Here is a 22,420-nt window from a genome sequence, read left to right as displayed (position 1 = left end):
ACACCCAAAGATATTTTGTTTACTGTCTCACAAGACCAAGAAAATCAGAAAATATTTGTATTTAAGAAGCTACAACAATTTAATTTTGGCCATTTTTGTTTAATAAAATGTCTTAAATGATTAACCAATTGGTCTACTGTTTGTTTCAGCTCCAAATGTGTCTTTTCACATCAATAAAATAATACAACTGTCTAGTGTCTACAGTTCTATTGATAATGGCAATACAGAGAACAGTTGCATGAAAATATAAAATGCATGGCCACCTACTTTGGCAACTTCCTCCTCTACTCTCTGCCAGTGTTGTTTCTCTTCCAACACGACCTGCCCTGCAGCCCCGAGGCTTTCAGTGGAGCTTCCAGCGCCGATGATACCGTTGAGATCCTGCTCTTTCTCTCCGCTCCCTTCCTGGCGCTCCTCTCTTTTCCCCTCCTGACCCTTTTCTTCTCTCAGTCTCCTCAGCTCGCTGCTGTGCTGTTCTTTGAGTGCAGCGACTTCTTGGAGATACTTGTGATAGAGCGCTTTCCTCAGTGCCTGCAGCTGTGCCGTCAGGCCTGCAGACCTGGCAGCCCAACGCAACTCCACACCTCCCTCTGACAATTCCTCTTCACCCAGGTCCTGTGAAGAGAGAAGAAAGCAGAAAAGAGGAGGAGAGGAAGAGTTAAAAAAATTAATGTACCAAATAAGAGGAGACTGTAGTCTTTCAAAATGAGGCAGATAACAAGATATGAAGTTATGGACAATAAAAGTTCCTCAAGACTGTTCCTGAAATAAACAGGTCTTCCTTACTGTAGCCAAACCCCACCCACCCTTTGACCACTGATAAATACACCATTTTGTTCTCTCCGACCTCAGGGATGATAGCGCGATAAAGAGATGTCTTGCATTACATTACAGCTATATTTTCCCCTAAGACACTACTGCTCTGTCTCATGATGAATCCCTGTCTTGTCTGTTTCACAGTCACTCAGCTTCTTGGCTAGCACTCGCCTCAAGTTTAACTTTTCCAACCCAAACATACAATCTCTTAAAGAGTATCATGCCCAGTTTTTTCAGTTCCACTCCGGTTCTCGCTCCTCCTGTGCGCTTCTCAATCTCCCACTATCTTCCTGTCTGATCTCGGCATGAGGATGTCAGAGCCTCACACACATAGGATGTGGAGTTTTGAGGTCGGAAACTAAGGAAGGATGGAGGTTGGTGTGATGCGAGTGAGAGATGGATTAAATGAAGTGCAGTTCCTTCACGCAAGACAGAATCCTCCTTTAATGCAGCCGCAAAACTAGAGTAAGTCCGCTTGGTTCATGAGTAACACGCTAAAGTGCCGGGTTATGTAACATCCAACCCTTTTAATCATTAGATATAGGTCCACTCACGATGCTGCTTCTGGAGCAAAGCTGGGGATTCAGGACATGTTTTAGCCTAAAGGCTGCAACTGCCCCCTCCCATCCACCCTTACTGTCATAGCGTCTTAATGCATGTACACGTTTTAGCTCATACTAAGATGTGATGCATCTGACATGGGAGATTTAAATGAGGGCAAAAATGTAGGAGCCAAACCTTTAGTTCCTCGCTGTGCTCCTCCGTCCTCTCAGAGCTGGACTCTGAAACTGTGGACAGGCTGAAAGACAAAACGCAATGTCAAAATGAATTGTTCTGTGGATCTCATTGAAGTTGAAAAGTTTGACACAGATTGTTATTTCTTACTCCTCTCTAGAAAAAAATATATCCTAGTATCCAAAATTGTTTTATATTACAGGTAAGAATGAATCTATAAAGGACCATGAAGCAGCTTACTGGGGGCACTGTTTCTGGTATTACTAATAATAAATGCACCCAGGGTTGTCGCTACCAACAAATTCTACAGCAATATGACGACGGAGACTATCCCACCTACTTTCATATGAGTCGGGTGCAAAACTCAAAACTTGCTAAAGCTCACATGCTTTCCAATTGTGAGCACTTAAAGCTAAATATTTATCTGTGATACCATTTGATAGTTAATAAATTTGGCTTAGAAACAACAACAAAACATTTATAAGACAATATAAAAATTATATACAAATTCCAAAAGTTTAAAGTAAACACAAACTGAAGTGATGACATAATTTGGGCTGCAACTAATGATTATTTACATTATCAATTAATCTGCAAATTAATTTCTAGACTAAAGGATTAACATGTATATAAAATATCTGAAAATAGAGAATATTTCCCATTATAATTTAAAATCCAAATTATCAAATTCCTTATTTTGTCCAACCAACACTCCAAAACCCATGTAAGTGGACAAACATATTACATTATACTGTATATACATATAACGTATCTGGATATTTGTAATTGGATTCCATATTTTACTGTATGCCTGGGAATCTTTTTCTTGAACACAGCCGGGGTTGTTGGACAGAAAAGTTTTGAGAAAACCACAGTAGTAACTGTATCTACAAAATCAAACAGTGGAGGGCAGCAGCATCTCAGTTTTCATTGCAATAGTGGGACTCAGCTTCTCCTTGGCACTGAGGAAGGAATATATCCTGTGTAATAAGCCATGTGTGATACACATGTTTATACTGAAAACTATAAATGGAGACCTTTATACATCTTTATATACAGCCTGTGGTTTATACATAAACCTCACAGCAAATACCTGATACTTTTGCCATTTCAGTGTGAACCTTAAGTTCATTAAAAAACAAATTCAGTTTCCTGCTGAGTGCTTCGTAGTGCTTCATTCATCTTGTCTCCTATGCAGCACGTCTGTGGTTCACTGATCACTTCCCTCAGAAAGCCATCTGGAATGGCTGAGAGGTACTTTTATAGGTTAGTGGGCTAACAAAAGGCATGAATAACACTTTAAACAACCTAGTGAATATTTCATTAGTTGTTGTCAATGTAACTGGGTCAGGGAGCTTCCACGTGCTACACAGCATGTGCAGACCAGCTTGTATTAGAGGTGATCTGGAGGAAGTCATGTAGCTCAGTCTGCTTAGACTCCTCTGACACATGCACTACAAAAATCAACCAAGTGAACAACTGCTAACATGAGTTCTTCTAATTCAAAGAAAACAGTAAATGGGAGAGAGAAAAAAACCAGTGGAAGAGAAAGTCAAACTAAATTGTTTACCATACTAAGTTAAATTTATCCGACCATCATTTTCTCTTCCCAAACAGCTTTTTATGCCTTTATTGGATAGTATAGTAAAGAGGGACAGGAAATGGGGAGGCAGAGAGAGGGGGAATGACATGCAGTAAAGGGCCGTCCGATACGGGATTCGAACTGGGGACGATTGCAGCGAGGACTGTAGCCTCCACTTATGGGGCGCCTGCTCAACCCACTGCGCCACTCGACACCCCCCGTGGATATTTTTTGACTTACTACTTACTTACAGAAATTAATGGATATGCTGGAACAAATATAAAGCTATATTCTCTTAATTTGTTAAAACATCACAGAGATGAGGATTTTGAAACTTTGAGTTTGAAAAGGTTTCTGTGGTAAAGCAATGTAATAGTAAAATGTACGTTAGAGAAAGTAAAACTTTTATTTTTCTTGTAGTTAACGTTTATTTCTCAAATGTAGTCCCTAATTATTGTCTATGTAAGGTTTGCTCTACAAAGGCACTTTGCTAAGTCTGAAAACTTTGACAACTGTGAGAATCTGTCATGTGTCTTCACCTGTAGTGCGTCTCAGAGCCTGTGACCTCCTGCAGTCGCTGCTGCAGCATGAAGAGCTCAGTGGCGTAACGCTCCTCTGTCTCTGTGGCCTGCTGCTGGTAGTGAGCTCTGAGATGCTCCATCTCTTGTCTGTGACTCTCCTCCAGCTGCAGCTGCTTCTCCTGAGCCTCAACCTTCAGCCTCTGTAATTCCTTGGTTATGGAGGGAGATGGTGCACCAGCCTGCTCCTCTGGATCTGACCGATACAGAGGTGAAATGTCAAATTCACGATACTCAACTGGATAGCTTAGACTAGAATCAATCACGTGGAACTTTAAGTTTCCTTCCTAGAAAAATGCGCCTCTGTCGTGGCAAAAGGCCACAGCTCCATATAGTAAGACATGAGGGCACAGACGACAACAACAAGAATGTCTTTTTTTTTTTTTTTAAACCAATTACAAAGTTAACAGATATTTGCTATTTACAGGTATATGTTTTACAGTATATCCACATGCAGGGTGTGAAGGTTTCTTACCACTGTCTCTCCACATTAAAGTCTTAATTATTTGCTTTAGATTTTTCATGAGTGGGTTTAACTCCAGGTTTACCTTTGCTTGAGGAGGGGCTTAAGGTGGCAACCTGCACACGCAGGTCAGAGATCTCCTTCTCACTGCTGCTCTTCAGGTCATCGTACGCCATCTGCAATTCCATCATCTGAGACACAGACAGAACAGTTAGTGTGTCTCTGTTAACACTGTCAACCTCTCTGTTCGTTCAAAAGACTCAGTCAACATATCTTACCTTGTTCCCATCAGCTCTCAGCAAAGTCTGGAGCTGTGACAGTCGCTGATGTTCCTGCTCGATCCTCTCCCTCACCTGCTGAAGGTCTCTGTACAGCTCTACAATAAGAGAAAGCAATGTATATTATCAGATGAAATTCTAATTAACCCCATCTTAGATTCTTCTCTTTTATTTGATTATGGATGATGAATATGAATATGTTGCTAGGTTTTGAATATACAGAGTTATATACAGATATACAGTGCATATACAGACATTTAGACATTTTACACTCGCCCACAGTTTTTTAAATTTTTTAATTTTAAAAAGAAAATTGACCTCTGGCCTCCAGTACAATGGGGGTGGATTCACTAGTTTCTGGTCTTTCCTCTGAAGGAGGCAGCTGGCCCACATCAACACTCTCCAAAAAGTCTTCACCAAACATCTTTCGAAAAGACTGAAAGAGACATGGTTGCATGTTATAGTAATGTGGAAACACATATTAATGAAATCTATTCAGGAAACTACAGTATTTGTATTCAATAATTACCTGAATGATCTCACTGCATTCCTCTGACACAATTTGTAACATATTCTGATATTTGAACATTTTTGGCTCATCTGTTAAAAAAAAACAGAAAATAAGACACATTTAATTAAATGTTTCAAATGTTCTGAGTGTTTCTCGGACAAATACACAGCCATCTCTAACAAACAAATACAAAAACATTGCAATGTATACCAGCACACCAAAATCCTGCTCCCTCACGAATGAGTGATCAAAGCTCCTGAGGGGACTGCTGCTTTCCTACAAACACAGATGCACACAAAGGCAAACAACGACGCATCTGCTCACCCAGGTCACCGTGATCTTTCCGCTTTTGCAGTTTCATCTCCAGAGAGTGTGTGCAGGAGTCCGTCTCCTCCTGCAGCAGTTCGAGCTGGGCGGCGTGGATCTGAGACAGGCTGATGCGCTGGGCCTCCATCTGCAGCTTGCACTCACCCTTAACACACGAAGACACCATCACATTAACAGGGTTGGAATAATGTACACAATAATGAACAGCCTTTTCCATGTATATAATTTGATTTTATGTTTGAGCATTTGTCTTAATATTCCTAAAAGCGGTCAACCAGACAAAACTGAACGGCAAAAAGAAAATGCTGTTGAGACTGAAGAGTTATACACATCACTTATAATTGATTACAAATTAAAGTACACAGCATGATGCATCCATTTGCTAATCAGAGAAGCTAAATGATTAAATAACATAATCCTGTTTCTACGACAGAGCAGCCATCTGTTTCCAGGATGAGAGATTGGCTATTACCACTTCTTTAAACTAGAACAAAAGGCACACGTTGAGGCCTCTTTCTCTAATTATGCATTATGCATTAGCGCAGATTCGTTAGGGTTACACAATTATGAAATTACGATTCTGTTACCTTTGATGTCACATGTTTTTAAAGTGCACTCTACATTTTAATTAGGCTGTATTTAAACTGCTTTGTTATGATACAATATCCTCATCCGTGCTACATCTGACGGTGTAGTGAAGAGAGGCCTTTCAAAGCTGCGACCACTCAGATGCTGCTGCTTAAAAACATGCAGATAACACGCAGACTGCAGCCGGGTTATGATGTGCCGCTGCTACACACAGACATACACACCAACAACAATAAAAAACAGAATTGCTTTCCATGGTGAAAGCTGTACAAGTTTACTAAGAAACATAACCGTGACTACTACAACCCATAAAAAACAACTTCTCTTACAAAACACTTTTGTTCTTAAGTGGCACATCGAGAGATTAAAGAAAATTCTGCAGTTTCTCCGTTCTAAACTTTTCTTAGGTACAAATGATATTCACAAGCGGTGCAAACCTGTTGTACAAGTTGTTGCAGATACTGTGCCTTTCTCCACAGCTGGAAAAACACTTGTCATATGATAAACTGTCTAAATATTAATTAATTTGGTGTTTAATATGATGTCAAAATTAAGTCAAATAAAATACATTGATTAAAAAAAAAACTTATGGTAAAATAAATATTGTGTTCACCCTGTCAATTTACTGTTACATTTCAGCGGGTTTTTAGATTTTGTTGGTATATTTTGGTACAGCAACTTATACTGTTCAGTCGTTGCAAACACATTTCTGTCACTCTGACGGCCGCCTCAGGGCGCTGTCGAAGATCATCTTCCATTGCACCAACAGTGTAATGTCATGGACTGCTTTGCTTTCGAAAGATGTTTTCAGCATTTTACTTCATGTAAAACTACTGCTCCTTCATCTCTGTCACAGTACAGCTATGCTCTGATGACACTTCACTGGCAGCTGTAATTGTTTTGAGTCATCTAACACGACTGGTGACACGGCTCAAGTTGTTATGTTTTCCTCTGTTTATTTGTGACTGCAGGACTTGAAGCTTCACAGTTGTTTGTTTTACTGTTCTAATTTGTGTGATTTGAGTGATAATGCAAATGATCAAATCTCATTAAAGTAAACCTCTTCATGATCAGGCTGAAACGAGCATTTTCTGACAAATTAGCACGGTTAAGAAGAAGAAAAGCTCTTTTGTGAAGACCTCACAAAAATAAGAGATTTAGGGTGAGAATACAAAACTGTTGCCATATGAGGCCTGTTGTATTTCAGCTGTGTGAGCACCTATCCATTGACCTTTATACTGTATGATGTGCTGTATCAAAGCAACTAGTGACACTGCAAAGCAAAGGGCAGGATGTGAGCTTAAGTGGCATTTACATGCTCAGTGGTCTCTGCTTCTCCCTCTGCTCCATGACACACGACAGGCTCTGTGTGGTGGCCGCCCATCCCATGTCTGCTCACCTACATAAGCAAGCAGAAGAAAAGTAATGTAGTTTTTTTTTTTTTTTTTAAACTGTCTGAAATATTATCCCAGTGCAGATGCAGACAAATATGATGTCAATGGACAGAAAGACAAGATGAGCCATTATGTATCACTTCCTGAGAGGGAGGGGAGAGGAACTCTATGGTAAGTGCAGAAATTAAATTGTTAGTAAAACTATCCACTATATTTTTTAATAAAAAGATTCTGATCATTGTCTATTTTACCTTTGTTGCAATTCTGTTTCAGCATGAAGGATTTCTCCAGAGTGTTGTTTATGAAGCCCTTGTGTCAGCTTTACATGAAGTTGGTCAATGTGTGTGTGACTATACACAGAACTTCATTTAAAAAAACACCTGGTCTAAGTTCTGGTGTTGACTATACAAATGTAGAACGTCTTAAAGGGAACATCAAAGACATATCTAAAAAAAATGTCATTTTCCTAAGTCACTAAGCATCAAAAGCAAATGTTCAAATTATTTTAAAAGACTTCAAAACTTGCATTTTAGGTGTTTTTGGTCAAGGACATTGAAAATAAGATCGTGGCCCATGTGTAGTGTTCCAACCCAGGAGGTGACAAAAGACAATATGAACCACGGATGTGAAATGGCAGACAGACACTGTAAACTATCTTTTGCTTGGTGTAACTGAGACACAGACACAGAAGTGACTGGGGTAAAATGGCTTCTCACCTCAAACCCTTCACTCCCTGCAGGATGGAAAGAAACTAGAATGTACACATTTCTACACAACGGCAATGATTCAAAGCTAACAGAAAACTGTGGGTGATTGTTTTCCTTCTTTTTCTTTTTTTTCTTCTATTTTTTATTTTCAGTCCTTTTTAAAACCAATGTTAACATTCAGACTGAGGAAGAGCAGCATCAAACAAAAGCAAAGCATACATATTGTATAAAGCCCCTTTAAAAGTAGAAATGAGCAGAATATCGATAGTCTTGACACTTCACCACTATATGCAGGCTGTACTATGTGTACAATTTCTCTTTTACATTATTCTCCCCGCAATAGCTCTGCTTAATGTCCCTGAATGGTCTCCACGAACTTAAAAAAAAAATATGGCTATCTATTAACACACTAGTCTGACTGTGCTGCTCAACGCTACCTTTGAGAGCAAGCCTGCAGACACTCAGGCAATTTGCAATCATGACTGTTTGTCACTAGAGAGAAAACATGTCAGTGCTGAAATACCTCAGTCATATTCTCTCTCAATGTTAAAGCTAGATCTGGCTGTGAATGCAGTGCACACCATTTCTAATGAGGCTAATAACAATATCAGACATCACAGCATTAACTGTCAGTGTGATACATGCAATTTGAACTGCGCTTTCTTCTGACAAGCACAGTTTTTGAAAAGCCCTTGAATCAATCAAACATGTAATTTCGTCAGACTTAAAAAAAAAAAAAAAAAAAGCCAGAGAAAAGACGTTTTAGTGAAGAGTGATGCAATAGATGCATGCGAGTGCCTACCCGTTTGTTGGTGTGGTCTCCGTCTCCCTGGTACCCGTCAGTGGAGTCCTCCTTGCTGGCCCTCTCCTGTGAACATGACATAACCTGGCTCTCCATCTGAGGCTGCATCTCCTGCTCTGCGGCACTTGTAGCTCTCTCTTCCTCTGCCACTGCCTCCTCTTCCTCCTCCCTTTGTCTTTCTTCTCTGCTTTCTGTCAGAGGAGTGCTCAGTTTGCGCTCCTGCTTCGACCTCTGCCGTCTCTTGCGCCTGCTTGACCCTGAGGCTGTGGACTTTTGCGGGGAGGATCGTCCTTCAACAGGTCCCTCCCCCGAGGACTGGACTGCTGCTGGAGATGGAGTCTGTGAAAGCCTCTGGAGCTCCAGGGTCTGTCGGATGCCGTCTCTCTCGGCTTCAGCTGCCCGTAAGAGGGACTGAAGAGCCTTTATCTCCTCGTGCAGAGATTGAATCTGAGGGTGATGATCCTCAAAAGAACAAACTGGCTCAACAGCTTGCTCTTCTTTCTTGAGCTTAGCTTTTCTCTGGGCATCCTGCCCCCTTGTCTGCTCTCTCATAATCTGCTGTTTCTTGTCCAGTTCTTTCCCTAGGCTTTCATTTTGGGCGATGACCTTTGTGTTTTCTTTTTTCACTTCCACCAGCTCTTCTTCCAGCTGTCCCACTTTGCTCTCTGTGAACATCAGTTGCTCTGTAACTTCAGAAAGCCTCCCGGCCAGGCTGTCCTTCTCACTCAAAGTAACATTAAGTTTCTCCATTAGCTCAGTAGTATCTTTTTCTAGCAAAGCTTTGCTATCTGTATCTGCGTCCTCCATTTTGATATCTCTGCTGCTCTCCTCCAGCTCTTGAATCTGTGACTGAAGGCTGGCAATTTTTGCTTCAAACTCAAGTGTCTCCTTCAGTGTCCTCTCTTCTAACTGTGTCTTTGCCTCAATGAGACACATGTACTCCTCCTTCAGCTCCTGATAATTCACATCAAAATTCTTCTCAGCAAAAGAGAAAGTAGTTCTCTGCTTTTCAATTTCCTCTCTAAGCTCATCTACTTGTTGCTGTATTTGATTCTTCTCTGCTGTGACTGTCTCAATTTTCATAATTTTTGAGTCTAACTCTTCTTTCAAAGTGTTATTAGATTCAATTAACGTCTTCTTTTCTAATTCCTGTTCTTGGCATTGGTTCTCCCAACACTGTTCTTTCTCCTTTGTCTGTTTTTCAAGCACTTCTGTCTTCTTCAGTAATGCCTGAATTTCGTTTTCCATTCTAGCTCGTTCTTCTCCTCCCTTTCTAAGTTCCTCGAGCTCCACCTGAAGCTCTTGTAGCTGCTGGACAAGCTCATCTGCTTTGGAGCTGTGCAAAGCTAGGTTTAGATCTTCTTTCAGGCCAAGAATCTGGTGCAAAAGCTCATCTCGCTCTGTGGCAAAACTCGCCTTTTCTCCTCGTAACAAATGCAGTTCTTCTTCGTAAATAAAGCGCAGTTCATCCGACGCTCTCTCGTGTTTGATGGCAGCTTCATTGAGAAGGTTTTCTGTGTTCAGGAAGCCCTCCCTCTGCAATTCTTCCCGCAGATGGGTGAGCTCTTCCTCGTGGCTAAACAGAAGCTGAGTCCTCAGTCGTTCCAGCTCTGCTTCCTGCGACTCAGCCATGCGGTCCAGCACAGCATCTTTCTCCCTTTCGAGCATCTCCAACTTGATCTTGTAATTGGTTACTTCTGATTCGTGTTTTGTTTCTGCCTCTTGTGCAGCTTCTTGAGCAGCAGCCAATTCGCTCTTCAGATTGTCAATTGTCTCCTGGAGACGCTGCAGTTCATCTTGTTGGTTTTCCTGAGAGATAAGACTGTGGGAGACCAGCTCCACTTTTTCTTTAGCAGAATGAAGATCTTGCAGAAGATCCTCAACCCTAACCTGCAGGTTCAACTTTTCCTGGTCGACCTGGCTTAGCTCATGTATGGTTTTATCGTGCATTGCTTGGGATTGCTCTAATGTCTCCTGAAGCTCCTTAATCTTAGCATTGAGACTGTCCACTTCAGCAGTGGAGCTTTGAGACAGTTGTGCTTTTAGAAGCTCAAGCTCAGCACTATGTTGCTCAATCATTTGCTCCACTTTTGCTGCATTTTGCAAATTAAGCTCGTGCTTCATCTGAACAATTTGCTGGCCGTACATCTCATCCAGCTCTGCCCTGAGAAGTTCGAGCTTCCTTACACTCTCTTCCTGCATTTTTTGGATGGTGTCACTCTCAGACAGGCTGCCCTGGTGACAGCGTTTCTGCAGGTCCTCCACCGTGCCCATGAGCTGCATGATTTCATTAGAGGACATTCGCTCTTTCTGTCTGGAAGTTGTGAGTTCACCCTTACAATTTTCTAACTCTACCCGCTCTTTCTCCAGTTCTAATTTACAACTTTCCATTTCACTTTTAGAGCTTTCTAAGTCAGACTTAGTGATTTCCAAATCATCCAGGCATCTTTCAAGCTCTGATTCTCTTGCAGCCATTCGCTGCTGGAGGTCGCGCAGGCGTTTTTCAGAGGACTCAAGCTCATCCTCGAGCTGTGTGACAGAGCAGTCCCGCTCTGAAATGACTCTCTCTTGCTCTGCTATGATCAGGTCTTTGTCATCTGAATGGTGGATGATATTCTCATCTGTAGTCCTTCCCACATGAGCAAGTTCCTCTCTGAGGAGGGTCAGTGACCGCTCATGTTCTGTGATTATTGCAGTTTGCTCCGAAATTATCACACTTTTCTCTTTCAGTGTTTGTGCTAAAGACTGTTCTGCTGTTCTTAACTCCGTCAGCGACTGCTCCTGACTCACAATGACTTTTTCTTGTTCAGCAATCAGCAGGTCCTTTTTGCTTATCCTTTGTGTAAATGACTCCTCTGATGTGCTTCCTGACTACAACGAAAGCAAAAGGTAACATTCAGAACTTGACCGTGACCTCTTGAACTTAATTGGAATAAATGTCTCAAACACATCTGTGACAATCAAACACTCTAGGCAACTTCTCACCATCTCGATCTCGCTGAGTTTGTGCTGGAGCTGGCTGATGTGCTCCAGCTGTTCGCTGCTCCTCTCCTGGTGCTTTCTGACCTCCATGTTCATTTCCTCCAGCTGCTGTTGGTACTGGACGAGCTGCTGCCTGGCCTGCAGAAGATCTGCTGCTGTGCTGCTGTGGCTGGTATTCCTCAGTGTCTCGCCTGCCTGCAGCTGTGATTATTAATCAGTGGAAGGCAGTCAGAATTTGGAAAAATAAAGAAAAAACATTTTACTTCCTGTTTATAATATGTACAAGCTCGCCCCGACAAACAGATTAATTGCTAATTGGACAGGGGTATAACAAGCTGCAAAATAATAATTGTTGTGTAGAAAGGATAGAATAGAGGAATATAGCATAATAATTTAGGCCAAAAAAAAAAAAAAAAGGCTTTCTGATTTCCCACCTGCTGGAACTGAATATGCAGTTTTTGGCTTTGTTCTGTCAGCTCCAGGAATTCTTTCATGATTTCGTCTTTCTCTTCACGAGCCTGCTGAAGGTTGGCTGTGAGCTGGGTGATGATGCCATCTCGCTGCTTCAGGGCAGCTTCAAAGTCCTGCAGCTATTAAAGCAAAATGGGATTAAGTAAAATTGCAGAAGAAATGGCAAAACTGTAAACTTTAATGAAATATCTACCTGCTGCACTCCTTCTGTACCAAAGGCAGCCCTGATCTCCTCAAGCTCTCGACTGAGCTCCTCCACTGCCTGGGTCTTGGCGGCGAGTGCATCCTCCATATCCTGCATCGTACCTCGCTTTGTCACCTGTTGCAGAGGCTCCACCTCCTCCTGAACAGGAAAGAAACAGTAAGAGCTAGCATAGCATTTACAAGGTTTTGATAAAGGATACAGGATGAGGTTTCAGGAGTGAGCTTAGCACTTAGTCACCACCCCAGAGCAACAGCAGTTAGTTACAAGAGCCAGGAGCCACATGAAGGAATATGTAGTAAATATATTGATGTTACCAACTGTTCCTGTTTAAAAAGGTTTTGTTTGTTTTGTTGCAGGGAACTGCTGTGGGCAAAATCAACTTTACAGACGCGGAAAGTTGTGAAAATGCAATGCTGACACCAATAACCCAAAGCAGTTTAGTAGAGTCTGTCAATGTTGTATGTTATGCTTATAAGTCCTGCAAGGAAATTCAATTCACCTAAACACCTGGAAATTCTGGCTGGAAAACAAATGAAGTAGTTGGTCTGGCTTTAAGGCTTTTAAAATGTGTTTATCTCTCCAAGGTTTCTTGAATTTTACAGATTGCTGGCAATAAATAAGATCTGATTTCTGTGGGTTCTCAAAATAACTCAGAAATCAGAGACAAAGTGATGTCTACCTTTGGTATTTCTTTCTTGCAAGAAAAATAAGAATAGTTGTAAATGAAAATAACACTTTTTATAGGACCATAACCTCAGTACAGGTAAAACTTCCAAGTTCAACATTGTTCAACTATGGCTGTAATTCTATCCCTTAGATTTCTTTTCACTACCATTAGAACCCAAAACAGTGTCTGACCAAACTCAATGTCCCAAATTGGCAAAGTTTAATAAAAATACAAAGGGGGCAGAAGTGGTTTCATATCACTGTATCACATTTTCTCTTTAAAAGATGCCAAAAGATCAGATTTGCAAAGCTGTAGTATGCTGATCACATTGGTAATAATTTCTAGATTTCATCCCACACAAAGAAATAAAAACCATTTCATTAATTTCATTTGAATAATGAATGATATGTAAAACATATATGTTATGGTGAGTTATGGCAGCACTAATATATTTCAAACAATATTCAGCCATATAGATCAGTTCTGTATTGGTTAATGCTCTAATACTCGTCCCTGACACCTCACTGTCATCCTTACTCTTCTTTTCGAATATCCCCTCAGTGAATCTAAAGAAAGGCGGTCTTTGTTTAACACCTCCTCTCCTCTCTCCTTCAAGCACTTCACTGTCCTCTCCCTTCTTTTCCATCATTCACCCTCACGTCATTTGAGAGATAATTTACACCTCTAAAATGTCACAAAGCCCCGTTAAACCCTGAACTCCTCAGTCATTTGTGCTTCCAAAATGAGAATTTTCTCTCCTTTCCCCACACCATACATTTCAAATACCTAACATGTGCAGTTTGTAGGTATATATAGTCAAGTTAAGTGCAGCTTAAAACAGGCATGGTTAGTGGGTTACAGAAAATTTGTGCAGAAGACTAAAATGTTAAGCAAGCAGAGAGTCAAATCCAGCAGTCAGACGGTTTTCTAGCAAAGCCAAAAGCAGAGCCAAAAGAACTGCATGATCGGATTACTGTACCCAGATAAAATCCTTCGAAGACATCATTAGATTCTCTGTCATCACATCATGGCACCCATTTACCTGTTAAGTCACAATGCTGTCAGTGAAACGTTAAGGTTTTAGAACTGCGGTGAAAAAGCCCACATAATTTCAGAAATCATCTCCGGGCAGTCTGATGATTTGTATGATGATTTTTCTTTAAAAATATTATTAAATGTTGGTTTTACTGAAAGTATAGAATCATATTTAAATCATCCTACTGCTGTTTTAGATTTTCTTACTTTAAAAACAATTTTTTTCAATGTTTTAACCAGCGATGTCAAGTGTCATTAGGCAACAGAACAGCAGCAAATAAGAACAGTTTTAAGAATTTCAGATGATGCTGCTTTTGAATTGTCCCACTGATACTGACACCAACTGTTTTATTTGACTGGCTCACAGTCAGAGGGGGTGCACAGCAGCCGGCGGGGACACAGTTCAAGAACAGGAAAAGTCACTTTTGCACCAAATACAAATCCTCTCAGCACATGATCATGTTATCACCTGTGAAGCGGTCCGACTCAGCGCATACTGATGACGAGATAAGTCATGAAACTGACTGACTGAGTGACCTGCTTCCTTCCACGCTTGTTTCCAGTCTCCAGCACCATTTCCAAAGAAAACAGCAGGAACATGCCGCCTAACTAATTAACAAGCTATATGTAAATAATGGAAAACTTTGACAACTAAGGACAGGTAATTAGCCGCATGCTAAATCTTCCTCAGTCCGTGAAACTCTGCAAACCACATCCTCTGGCAGTCAGTTTTCAAACAGCCCCATTGGGTGCTTCATAATAAGGATTTTCCAAAACAGAAAGTGAGCCGCAGCCCATAAATCCCCTATGACACACACAGCCACATAAGCAGCCGTACGCAGTGGTGCTTAGTGCGCACTAATGTAAACTTGGCAGTGTGAAAAACAATTTGAGTTACCATGAAATTGAAGAAATGGTGATGATATACATTTTGAGAGGAGTAATCTCACCTCTGAGGAATAATCTTCAGCAGTAGTGGACACTTCACTCTCCGGCTGCAACAAACAAAAGTAAAGCAATTTCATTAATACTGTGCATAAAAAAACTAAGAGATTATTATAGCCATATAACATAAGTGATTTAAATCATAACACTAGGCAAATTACTGCATCACAATAACCACAAATAAACACTTAATTCCAGTTGAATACAGTTTAAGTTGTGGGGTCTCTTATTGTGAAATGAAAAAGGGTCCTAACATTTCCAGATACCTTCAAATGCAATATAAAATGCACATACTAAAATGTTCAGTCTACTTCAGAAAGCACTCTGCATTCAAATGTGGGTCTAACCTACTTCTGCCACACAGCTCAGTTTTCACTCCCACAGACTGATGACGGCCATCACTGAAATCTATTTTCAGGGCAGTTCTTAGGTCATAAATTGAAACTGTGTGCGGGCCGGAACAGAACAAAAACCACAGGTTTTGCTTTGATTGATTGCGCGGAACTTGAACGTCACCCCAAACTGTTAGCAGCAAAGTGCACAAAGTAGATTATTGGTCCAGTAACGTGACATGACTCGGGATTGGCTCTGACAGTCTCATCCATTTTGGATCCAGTTTCCAGTCAGCGAAGTACCCAGATTCATTAAGCTCTGACGGTAACAAATCTCTTATCAGACCTTTTTATCTTTCACTCTTTTTTTATTCACAATGAGCATCGGAAAAACACATTGGTAGCTTATTTGTATTTGCGTATTTGGACTGAGTAGCTGCAGCTGTTAATTAAATGTGCCAGATACATTTAAAGAGAATTTCATAAATGATGCTGCTCATTTCCTTCTCTGGTTGTGTGTCTAGTTTCTGAACATTAATTCGGCTGCCATTAAAATCTGCAGAGTTTCTGCCCTCTCAGCCAACTGAAGTTGATGAGACATCTTAAAGTTGTAGTTATTTCAGCCTTTAGTTACTTGCAAATGTTGAAACATAAAACAAATGTTTGATAAGGGATTTGAAAAGATTCACATTCAATAAGTGAATTAGAAACTGTATCTAAATGTGATAAAATACTATTGAACCCTATCCCAAATATGTTTTCATTTTATTATAACCTCTTTGATAAGAGAGCTTGATGGAAATTTTACTTGCAAATTCTGATGTCTAGCAGGCATCAATGAGTCCACACACTTGTACTTTCAATTCTTATCTCTTTCAGAGGACTGTGAAAGACTGTATTGACAGTACGGAAAACTTTGATGCTGTTGTGTTTCCACAGCAACCCTTTCATGCTCAAAGAAAGAAGCGGAGAACCAAGCACCGTGACCGTTTTGTCTGGGATGAGAACAAAAAATTGTTGTGAGAAAAATAACAAAGACAGAGGGGAAACCAACCATTTAATTTTAAGCGGTTAAACAATTTATTTGCATAATTAATTCACACATGCCGCCTTGTATGGTCTCTTAATATTCACAACTTTCATTGGTTATTGATGCATAACAGGTCCCGTCCGTGTAGCAGAAAAATACAGCGTGTCTGACAGTCTTTCGTAACACAGCAGATGAGGTTTGCTCCCAAGGTAAGAAAAACAAAAAAAAAAAAAAAACTTGCTATGCAGCCAAACATTCAAACATTCAATCAACCTTAAGGTCTGCTGAAAAGTGTTGCAAGGCCACAGGAATTGGTCGTACGGACTGACGCATCTCAGCCTGTTTAAAGGCAATTGTCTGTTTCCATGGCGACTGGTAGTTTTGCAGGCATGTACTGCATCAAATGTACAGTGGGTTCAGGGAAAGAGAGGCTGCGCAGTGCCAATAAAAAGAGACTGAGAGGGCTCGAATGATGATTAAAAAAAATGTGTAAGAGCTCTCAGGTCTCGCTTTTAGATGGCTGATTTTCTACACGATGTAACTGCCTGAATATTTATTTATTTATCAGAACCATTATAGAGCCTCTGAATGTCCAGGCTCCAGCTTTTCCATTTATCTAATGAATTCATTTCAGGTTTGAAGGTTGCGCATGTTAGCAAAGCTTACAGACCAAATACGAATCAGAATTTCTAAGGTTTTTATGAAGGAAAAGATTTATTTGACTGACCATTTTTTAAATCACAAGAACAGGGCTTAGAAGGGGGCTACAGCAGTATTTGTGGATATGAATTTAATTCACAGAATGCATCAAAAAAATATGTGTTAAGGTTCAAAAAGCATGCTTGATGAAGTTATCTGTCAGTCATGTATTATGCAAAGGGAGAACTAAGCTGCTGAAAGTTCATCCAAAACCCAAGAACAACTAAAACTTTCACAAGTTTGGAATATTTCAAACTTTACACCCAACAATGCTACAGAGTGTATTTTATACAAAAATGGCCAGAAAGCAGCAATACACCAACATAATGTGTAAAAACCAAAGTATCTCTGCTGGAGTCTGGCTCAAAGATTAATGTAAATATTATTAACATATAAGTCAACCAAATCAAATCTAAATTAGCTCACTGTAGACATATTGTATCGTGTATGTTTTAAAACAAAACTGCAGTGCAGAAAGGCAATTTGTTCCTGTTGCATCCTGTTCACCAGAGACCAGAGGCAATTTATTCAACTGCCCCACTTAATCCACATTTGTTGGTCACAATTCGTTAATGAGCAAACTTTAAGGGGATATTCATTAAAATCTTTGTTGATTGAAAGTGTATAATGACGTTTATTGCGGTTACCAACAGACACTTGTAGGTCTGACAGAAACACTGTGACATTCAAAGAACAGCCTCTGAGGCCTGATTGGCTCAAGGACGGTAGGCAGACAGATCATTGGCCAGATATGGTGACGTTAGAAATGAATGAAAGAGATTTTAATAGCATGGGAAAGAAGAAGTGACAAAGCAGATTGAAGCAGAAAAGCAGGAAAATAGCTAGAATTTCCAATAGAAAGAGAAGTGAGGGAGAAAAGATCTTCTTCATTGAACTGTCGCCAAAGCATCATTACTCAGTAACGCAATACAAATAAAGCTGCAATGCTCCATTTCCACCTGGACTCTTTGCATTCAATAAACTCAATAAACATTTTCAGTGGCTCTTTACGTCCCAGGAGACAACAGGAACAAAACTATAACCTATAAGCTAAGTACACATTAATAATAAAAAACTACAGCCATAAGATGAGCCAGACTTTCTAGGTGCAGGAGGATCAGACATGACATGAATAAAATGAAGTGCAGCATCAAAGATAGAAGTAACACTGCAATCTAACTGCTGCAATCTAAAAAAAAAGCCATGTCCAAAAAACAATCAATGCATCAATGCAACATAAATGCAATTAATGATAGATATATAAATAAATATCATACATTTAGTGCAACTTTGTGTGACTTACAAATCACTGAAAAAAAATGTTGTGGCACGAGAACACGCATGTAGAGGGATTCACTAATGGTGAGACATAAAAGTCACTTCTTCCCATCAGTATTTTTCAGTAAAGCTCCACCAGCAAAAGCATTTAGACACTAAATGAATGAATATAATTCAAGGTGTCGTCAAAAACTAGCAGAACATAGTGAAGCCATAATTTAGTAATTAATTCCTTAAAATAACGTGACAAAATTTAAATTGTCACATTGTTACAAAATGTCTTTTATGCACTTAAGATTGACCGTATTTGGCTTAACAAATTTGTAACCACCAATATCGCTTTGTTTAAATCTTGATAAAATAGAATTACCGCCTTCTGCCAACCAGTCCAGTTGCAGTTCATTAACTGCAGCTTTTCTCAACTATGAAATGTCATTTTTGGTGCCACAGATCCCTGATTTGAACAGTTTGTCCAGCAACACAAAGATATGGTTCAAGTCTATAATATTTGTTAAAAGGAAATTAATAGATGTGAACTCAGTATGTGTCAATATTTCCAACAACAAGTGTTAAGTGTCTACCTCTATGGTGTAGGTCTGGTCGTGCTTGACAGTCTCTCCACTCCGCAGTGTTCTAGCGAAGGTAAACTCCGTGGTGGGTGGGGCTTTATTTCCTTCTTGTAACCCATCTCGCCCTCCGCCTGAGACCTCCTCTCCTCCCACAGATTGATCCGGCTGGACCTCCACCCTTCCCTGCGTATCCCCCTCCGAGTCCTCCCCTGTCTTCTTTTTCTTCTTCTTTTTCTGTTTCTTCTGGGAGTCGGCGTGAGCTTTTCTCTGGCGGTACTCAGCCAGCTGGAGTGGGTAGAAGGAAACAAGAAGCGTTAAAGATAAAAATTACAATTTATACTTCAAAGGTCCTTGGAAGTAAAAATGCATTAGCAAACACTTCAGCAACCATCCTTTTAAGTATTACTCTAGTCTACATTCTCAGTCGTTGCCTCCAGATAGTTGTTTATCTGACCCTAATGCTCAGACTTCAGGGAAATAATCACCCGCTTTAGCCTGATTCACAACTCATTAGTCTGCCTCCATAGCTAATACTTCTAATAAATAAAAAAAACTCAAACTCAACGAATATCAACCTACTCTGAGTCTGCACAGTTTGGCGAAATTCAAGCGAAACATTGTGTGCCCCAAAAGGCGTCTTCCTTGTTCAGAGTGAATCCTCCCTCCCTGTGTCCATATGACCCGACACATGCCTCTTGCTGTGCCAGGTGCTAATCCTGACTAAAGGGATTACATTTTTAAACTATGTCAACAATCTGTCTAAACAGCCAATAACACGTTGTATTATCTTTACCATTTTCAAAATTTGATTCTTTGCTTTACTCATCACCAAAAAAGCCTTGAACACTGATGTCTATTGTTTTCTGTTTAGAATTTTATTTCCACAAATTTATGACAGAAATAACTTATTTGGGGAGAAGAAGTACCGATCTCCACTTCATATCAATCGAAAAAGAGAGTGCTCGTGTTTACTGTGGATTCATATTTGGGATTAGAGCTCATATAAATCTTCCATTTTCTCCACAATAGTGTCAGACTGGCTGGTCGGTCTGTCTCAATCACAGTCTACAATTCTTCCTCCAAACAGAAACTCAGAAAGTGAAGTTAACCACTGGATCTCAGTTTTTCTTCTATCCAAATTGAAAAGATAAAAGTTAATGTGATGTTTTGTTTTACAGATCTGTAATCCAAGTTTCCATGAAGAAAAAAGACTATGTAATGTGGTGCAAGTTATTGGCATAATATGTTTTTGCTTAAAAAGGATGGCTCCACTTAAGTAAATTTAATTCCATTATTCATGTATCATATGAAACTTCATTCCTCGTATATGTCGAAGTGTAGGATGTCGTCACATAGTGGAAGTTTACTAATTGAATACTGTCTCTATTTTCCTTTAATTAGCACCAAGTTCTTTCAAGGAAACTTCCATACTGTATTTTTTCTCCAGTGTCATTGTTGGTGTCATGTTGAAATGTCTTTTCACATCTAGTTATTGCTTAAAAAAAACGTATCAACCTCCTCAACCAACTCACACACACTTATATAATTACGAGGTGTCATATGAGCAAATGTACAGCACTAATCTAATTTCCAATTAGCCATGAGGTATCACTCACTCTCCTTCTCCCTCTCCCTCCCTCTCTCCCTCTCCCTCTCTCTCTTAGTACTACAGATATCCATTATGTATGAGCAACGGGTGACAGAAAAGAGGTGGCAGAGTCAGCCAAACAGGGCAGACAGCAGGGCTGCAGGTGTCATACCGCAGGTGCTGCATGGACTGCCATCGATATAGATAGGCTGTTGTCAAGGATACCGTGCTAATGCCTGCTCACCTGTCTGGAAAATGCCTCTTTACCCCAATACAGACATCATAGACTTAAACTACATGCATGTCCTACCGTTGGTTTCACGCTATTCCACTGATCCACAGGTGGAGATAATATGCCAAGAAACACTGATATATGCCAGAAAATGTGGGAAAAAAGACTGCAAGTAAGGTTTAAGCATGTTTGAAAAATTTGCTTTTCAAATGTTTTCTTGGAAAGGTAAAGTGTTGATCACTTTTGTAAGGCCCCAAGGATACGCACAATGCATTTCAGTAAACAATGAATGTGAACAGAAGCTCTGTTAACAAGAGTCCACCGTTAAGTATAGTCAACTACTGTATACAGACTTTAAATAACTTTGCTGTAAGGCTGCACAACAATTATTTTGACATAAAAACAATATAACAATGCCTTAAAATTTTTCACAGCCCAGGGTGAAGGTGGTATTCTGATAACTTGTTTTATTTGAATACCCAAAGATATTCGGTTTACTGATCACAAAACAATCAAATCCTGACATGTGAGAAGCTGGCATCAGAATCAGAGTCATTTCAGCTTGAAAACTGACCAAACCCCACTCCTGTAGCAGCAAAGCCAGCACAAAAGCAAGCACTTTTTGACAGGTCTGGTTTGGTGATGCTGCACAAAAGGTTAGAGATCGACACGACAGAGCTGAGAGTGGGCGTAGTGATCACGTCCCCCCTCCTACAACTCACGGCTAAAAAGCTCAAAGGGCTCTTGATCTGTGCCTCTGCACCTCCACACATGCTCCACCCCTGGTCCAAATATACCCACCTATCTGCATTTTCAGAAGAGCTTTATCTATCTAGTACCCGGGCACACAGAGTGAGATGTGAATGGATGGCAGACTTACAGAATGGGGACTCAATGCTTTAATGTTACAAGAACAAGGCTGTCCTTTATTTCTGACTGAATCAGAATGACACACAAGCAGGAATGTTTGATATGCGGTGGTCCTGCCAGCAAAAATCACCCTGAGTTTCGGAGAAGTCTAGGGAACCCCCGGCCTTTCGTTGAGCTGCTTATCATAGCTGCCCTATTTGGCTGGGCACACCAGAGCGCTGGCTGAGCATATGGAGGAAGGGAGCCTGTGTAGCTGTATCACCATCTGGGAAACAGAGACTACGTAGGTGTATCACCATCTGCTGTCTGAAAACATTTACACAAGCTTATTTTATAAACTGGCTATTTGTTTTTTTATGTGTCTAATAGTAGCTGACTGACAGCATCAACAACATCCACTAAACTGTGTTTGATTTTTCTCAGGTTGTGAGATCCACTAAATAGTAATGACAATCTAGTGTTAATGGAAGTGGTGGGGCAACAAAAATCAATGTTGTGACTGACATATTGAAAACAGATGTAAATCTAAATACTATGCTTTAGACAGACATTATAGAACCATAAGGAAAATCTGTTTTACAGAAGAATATTATACAAGCACACAGTAAGAGGGTTGGAAATGTTACAATAATATCACTGGACTGTATAAATATGTCTTCCATGAAATAAATTCTACCATAAGGTTAATACCACAGCAGCTATCCCTTCATTGACGCTGGGTGTATTAGGCGATTAT

General features: G+C 40.2%; 1 protein-coding gene and 1 long non-coding RNA gene across 2 annotated transcripts in view; both read right to left on the bottom strand.

Annotated features, from left to right (window-relative positions):
• Window positions 1-22,420, bottom strand: part of akap9 (A-kinase anchoring protein 9) — a 66,153-nt gene that overhangs the window by 37,794 nt on the left and 5,939 nt on the right. The window contains exons 2-18 of the mRNA XM_022747152.1: window positions 19,007-19,279; window positions 15,092-15,136; window positions 14,086-14,148; window positions 12,428-12,577; window positions 12,198-12,353; window positions 11,767-11,964; window positions 11,251-11,652; window positions 9,079-11,145; window positions 8,782-8,847; window positions 5,288-5,435; window positions 4,982-5,052; window positions 4,771-4,888; window positions 4,453-4,550; window positions 4,260-4,365; window positions 3,673-3,907; window positions 1,555-1,615; window positions 268-615 (exon numbers count right to left, since the gene is read on the bottom strand). Coding sequence (XP_022602873.1) covers window positions 268-615; window positions 1,555-1,615; window positions 3,673-3,907; window positions 4,260-4,365; window positions 4,453-4,550; window positions 4,771-4,888; window positions 4,982-5,052; window positions 5,288-5,435; window positions 8,782-8,847; window positions 9,079-11,145; window positions 11,251-11,652; window positions 11,767-11,964; window positions 12,198-12,353; window positions 12,428-12,577; window positions 14,086-14,148; window positions 15,092-15,136; window positions 19,007-19,279 — 4,605 coding nt within the window. The remainder of the gene's footprint in view (window positions 1-267; window positions 616-1,554; window positions 1,616-3,672; window positions 3,908-4,259; window positions 4,366-4,452; window positions 4,551-4,770; window positions 4,889-4,981; window positions 5,053-5,287; window positions 5,436-8,781; window positions 8,848-9,078; window positions 11,146-11,250; window positions 11,653-11,766; window positions 11,965-12,197; window positions 12,354-12,427; window positions 12,578-14,085; window positions 14,149-15,091; window positions 15,137-19,006; window positions 19,280-22,420) is intronic.
• On the bottom strand, window positions 4,839-5,315 carry LOC111222972. Its single transcript, XR_002665156.1, has 3 exons — window positions 5,288-5,315; window positions 4,982-5,052; window positions 4,839-4,888 (listed from the first exon to the last, which is right to left on the bottom strand). It is a non-coding gene; the product is annotated as an uncharacterized LOC111222972 (long non-coding RNA).

The sequence above is a fragment of the Seriola dumerili genome, unplaced genomic scaffold, assembly GCF_002260705.1.
Source record: "Seriola dumerili isolate Sdu_G_001 unplaced genomic scaffold, Sdu_1.0 BDQW01000110.1, whole genome shotgun sequence".
Lineage (NCBI taxonomy): Eukaryota > Metazoa > Chordata > Actinopteri > Carangiformes > Carangidae > Seriola > Seriola dumerili.
The sequence above is the reverse complement of the archived record's forward strand: the minus strand, read 5'-3'. Positions and strand labels throughout refer to the sequence as shown.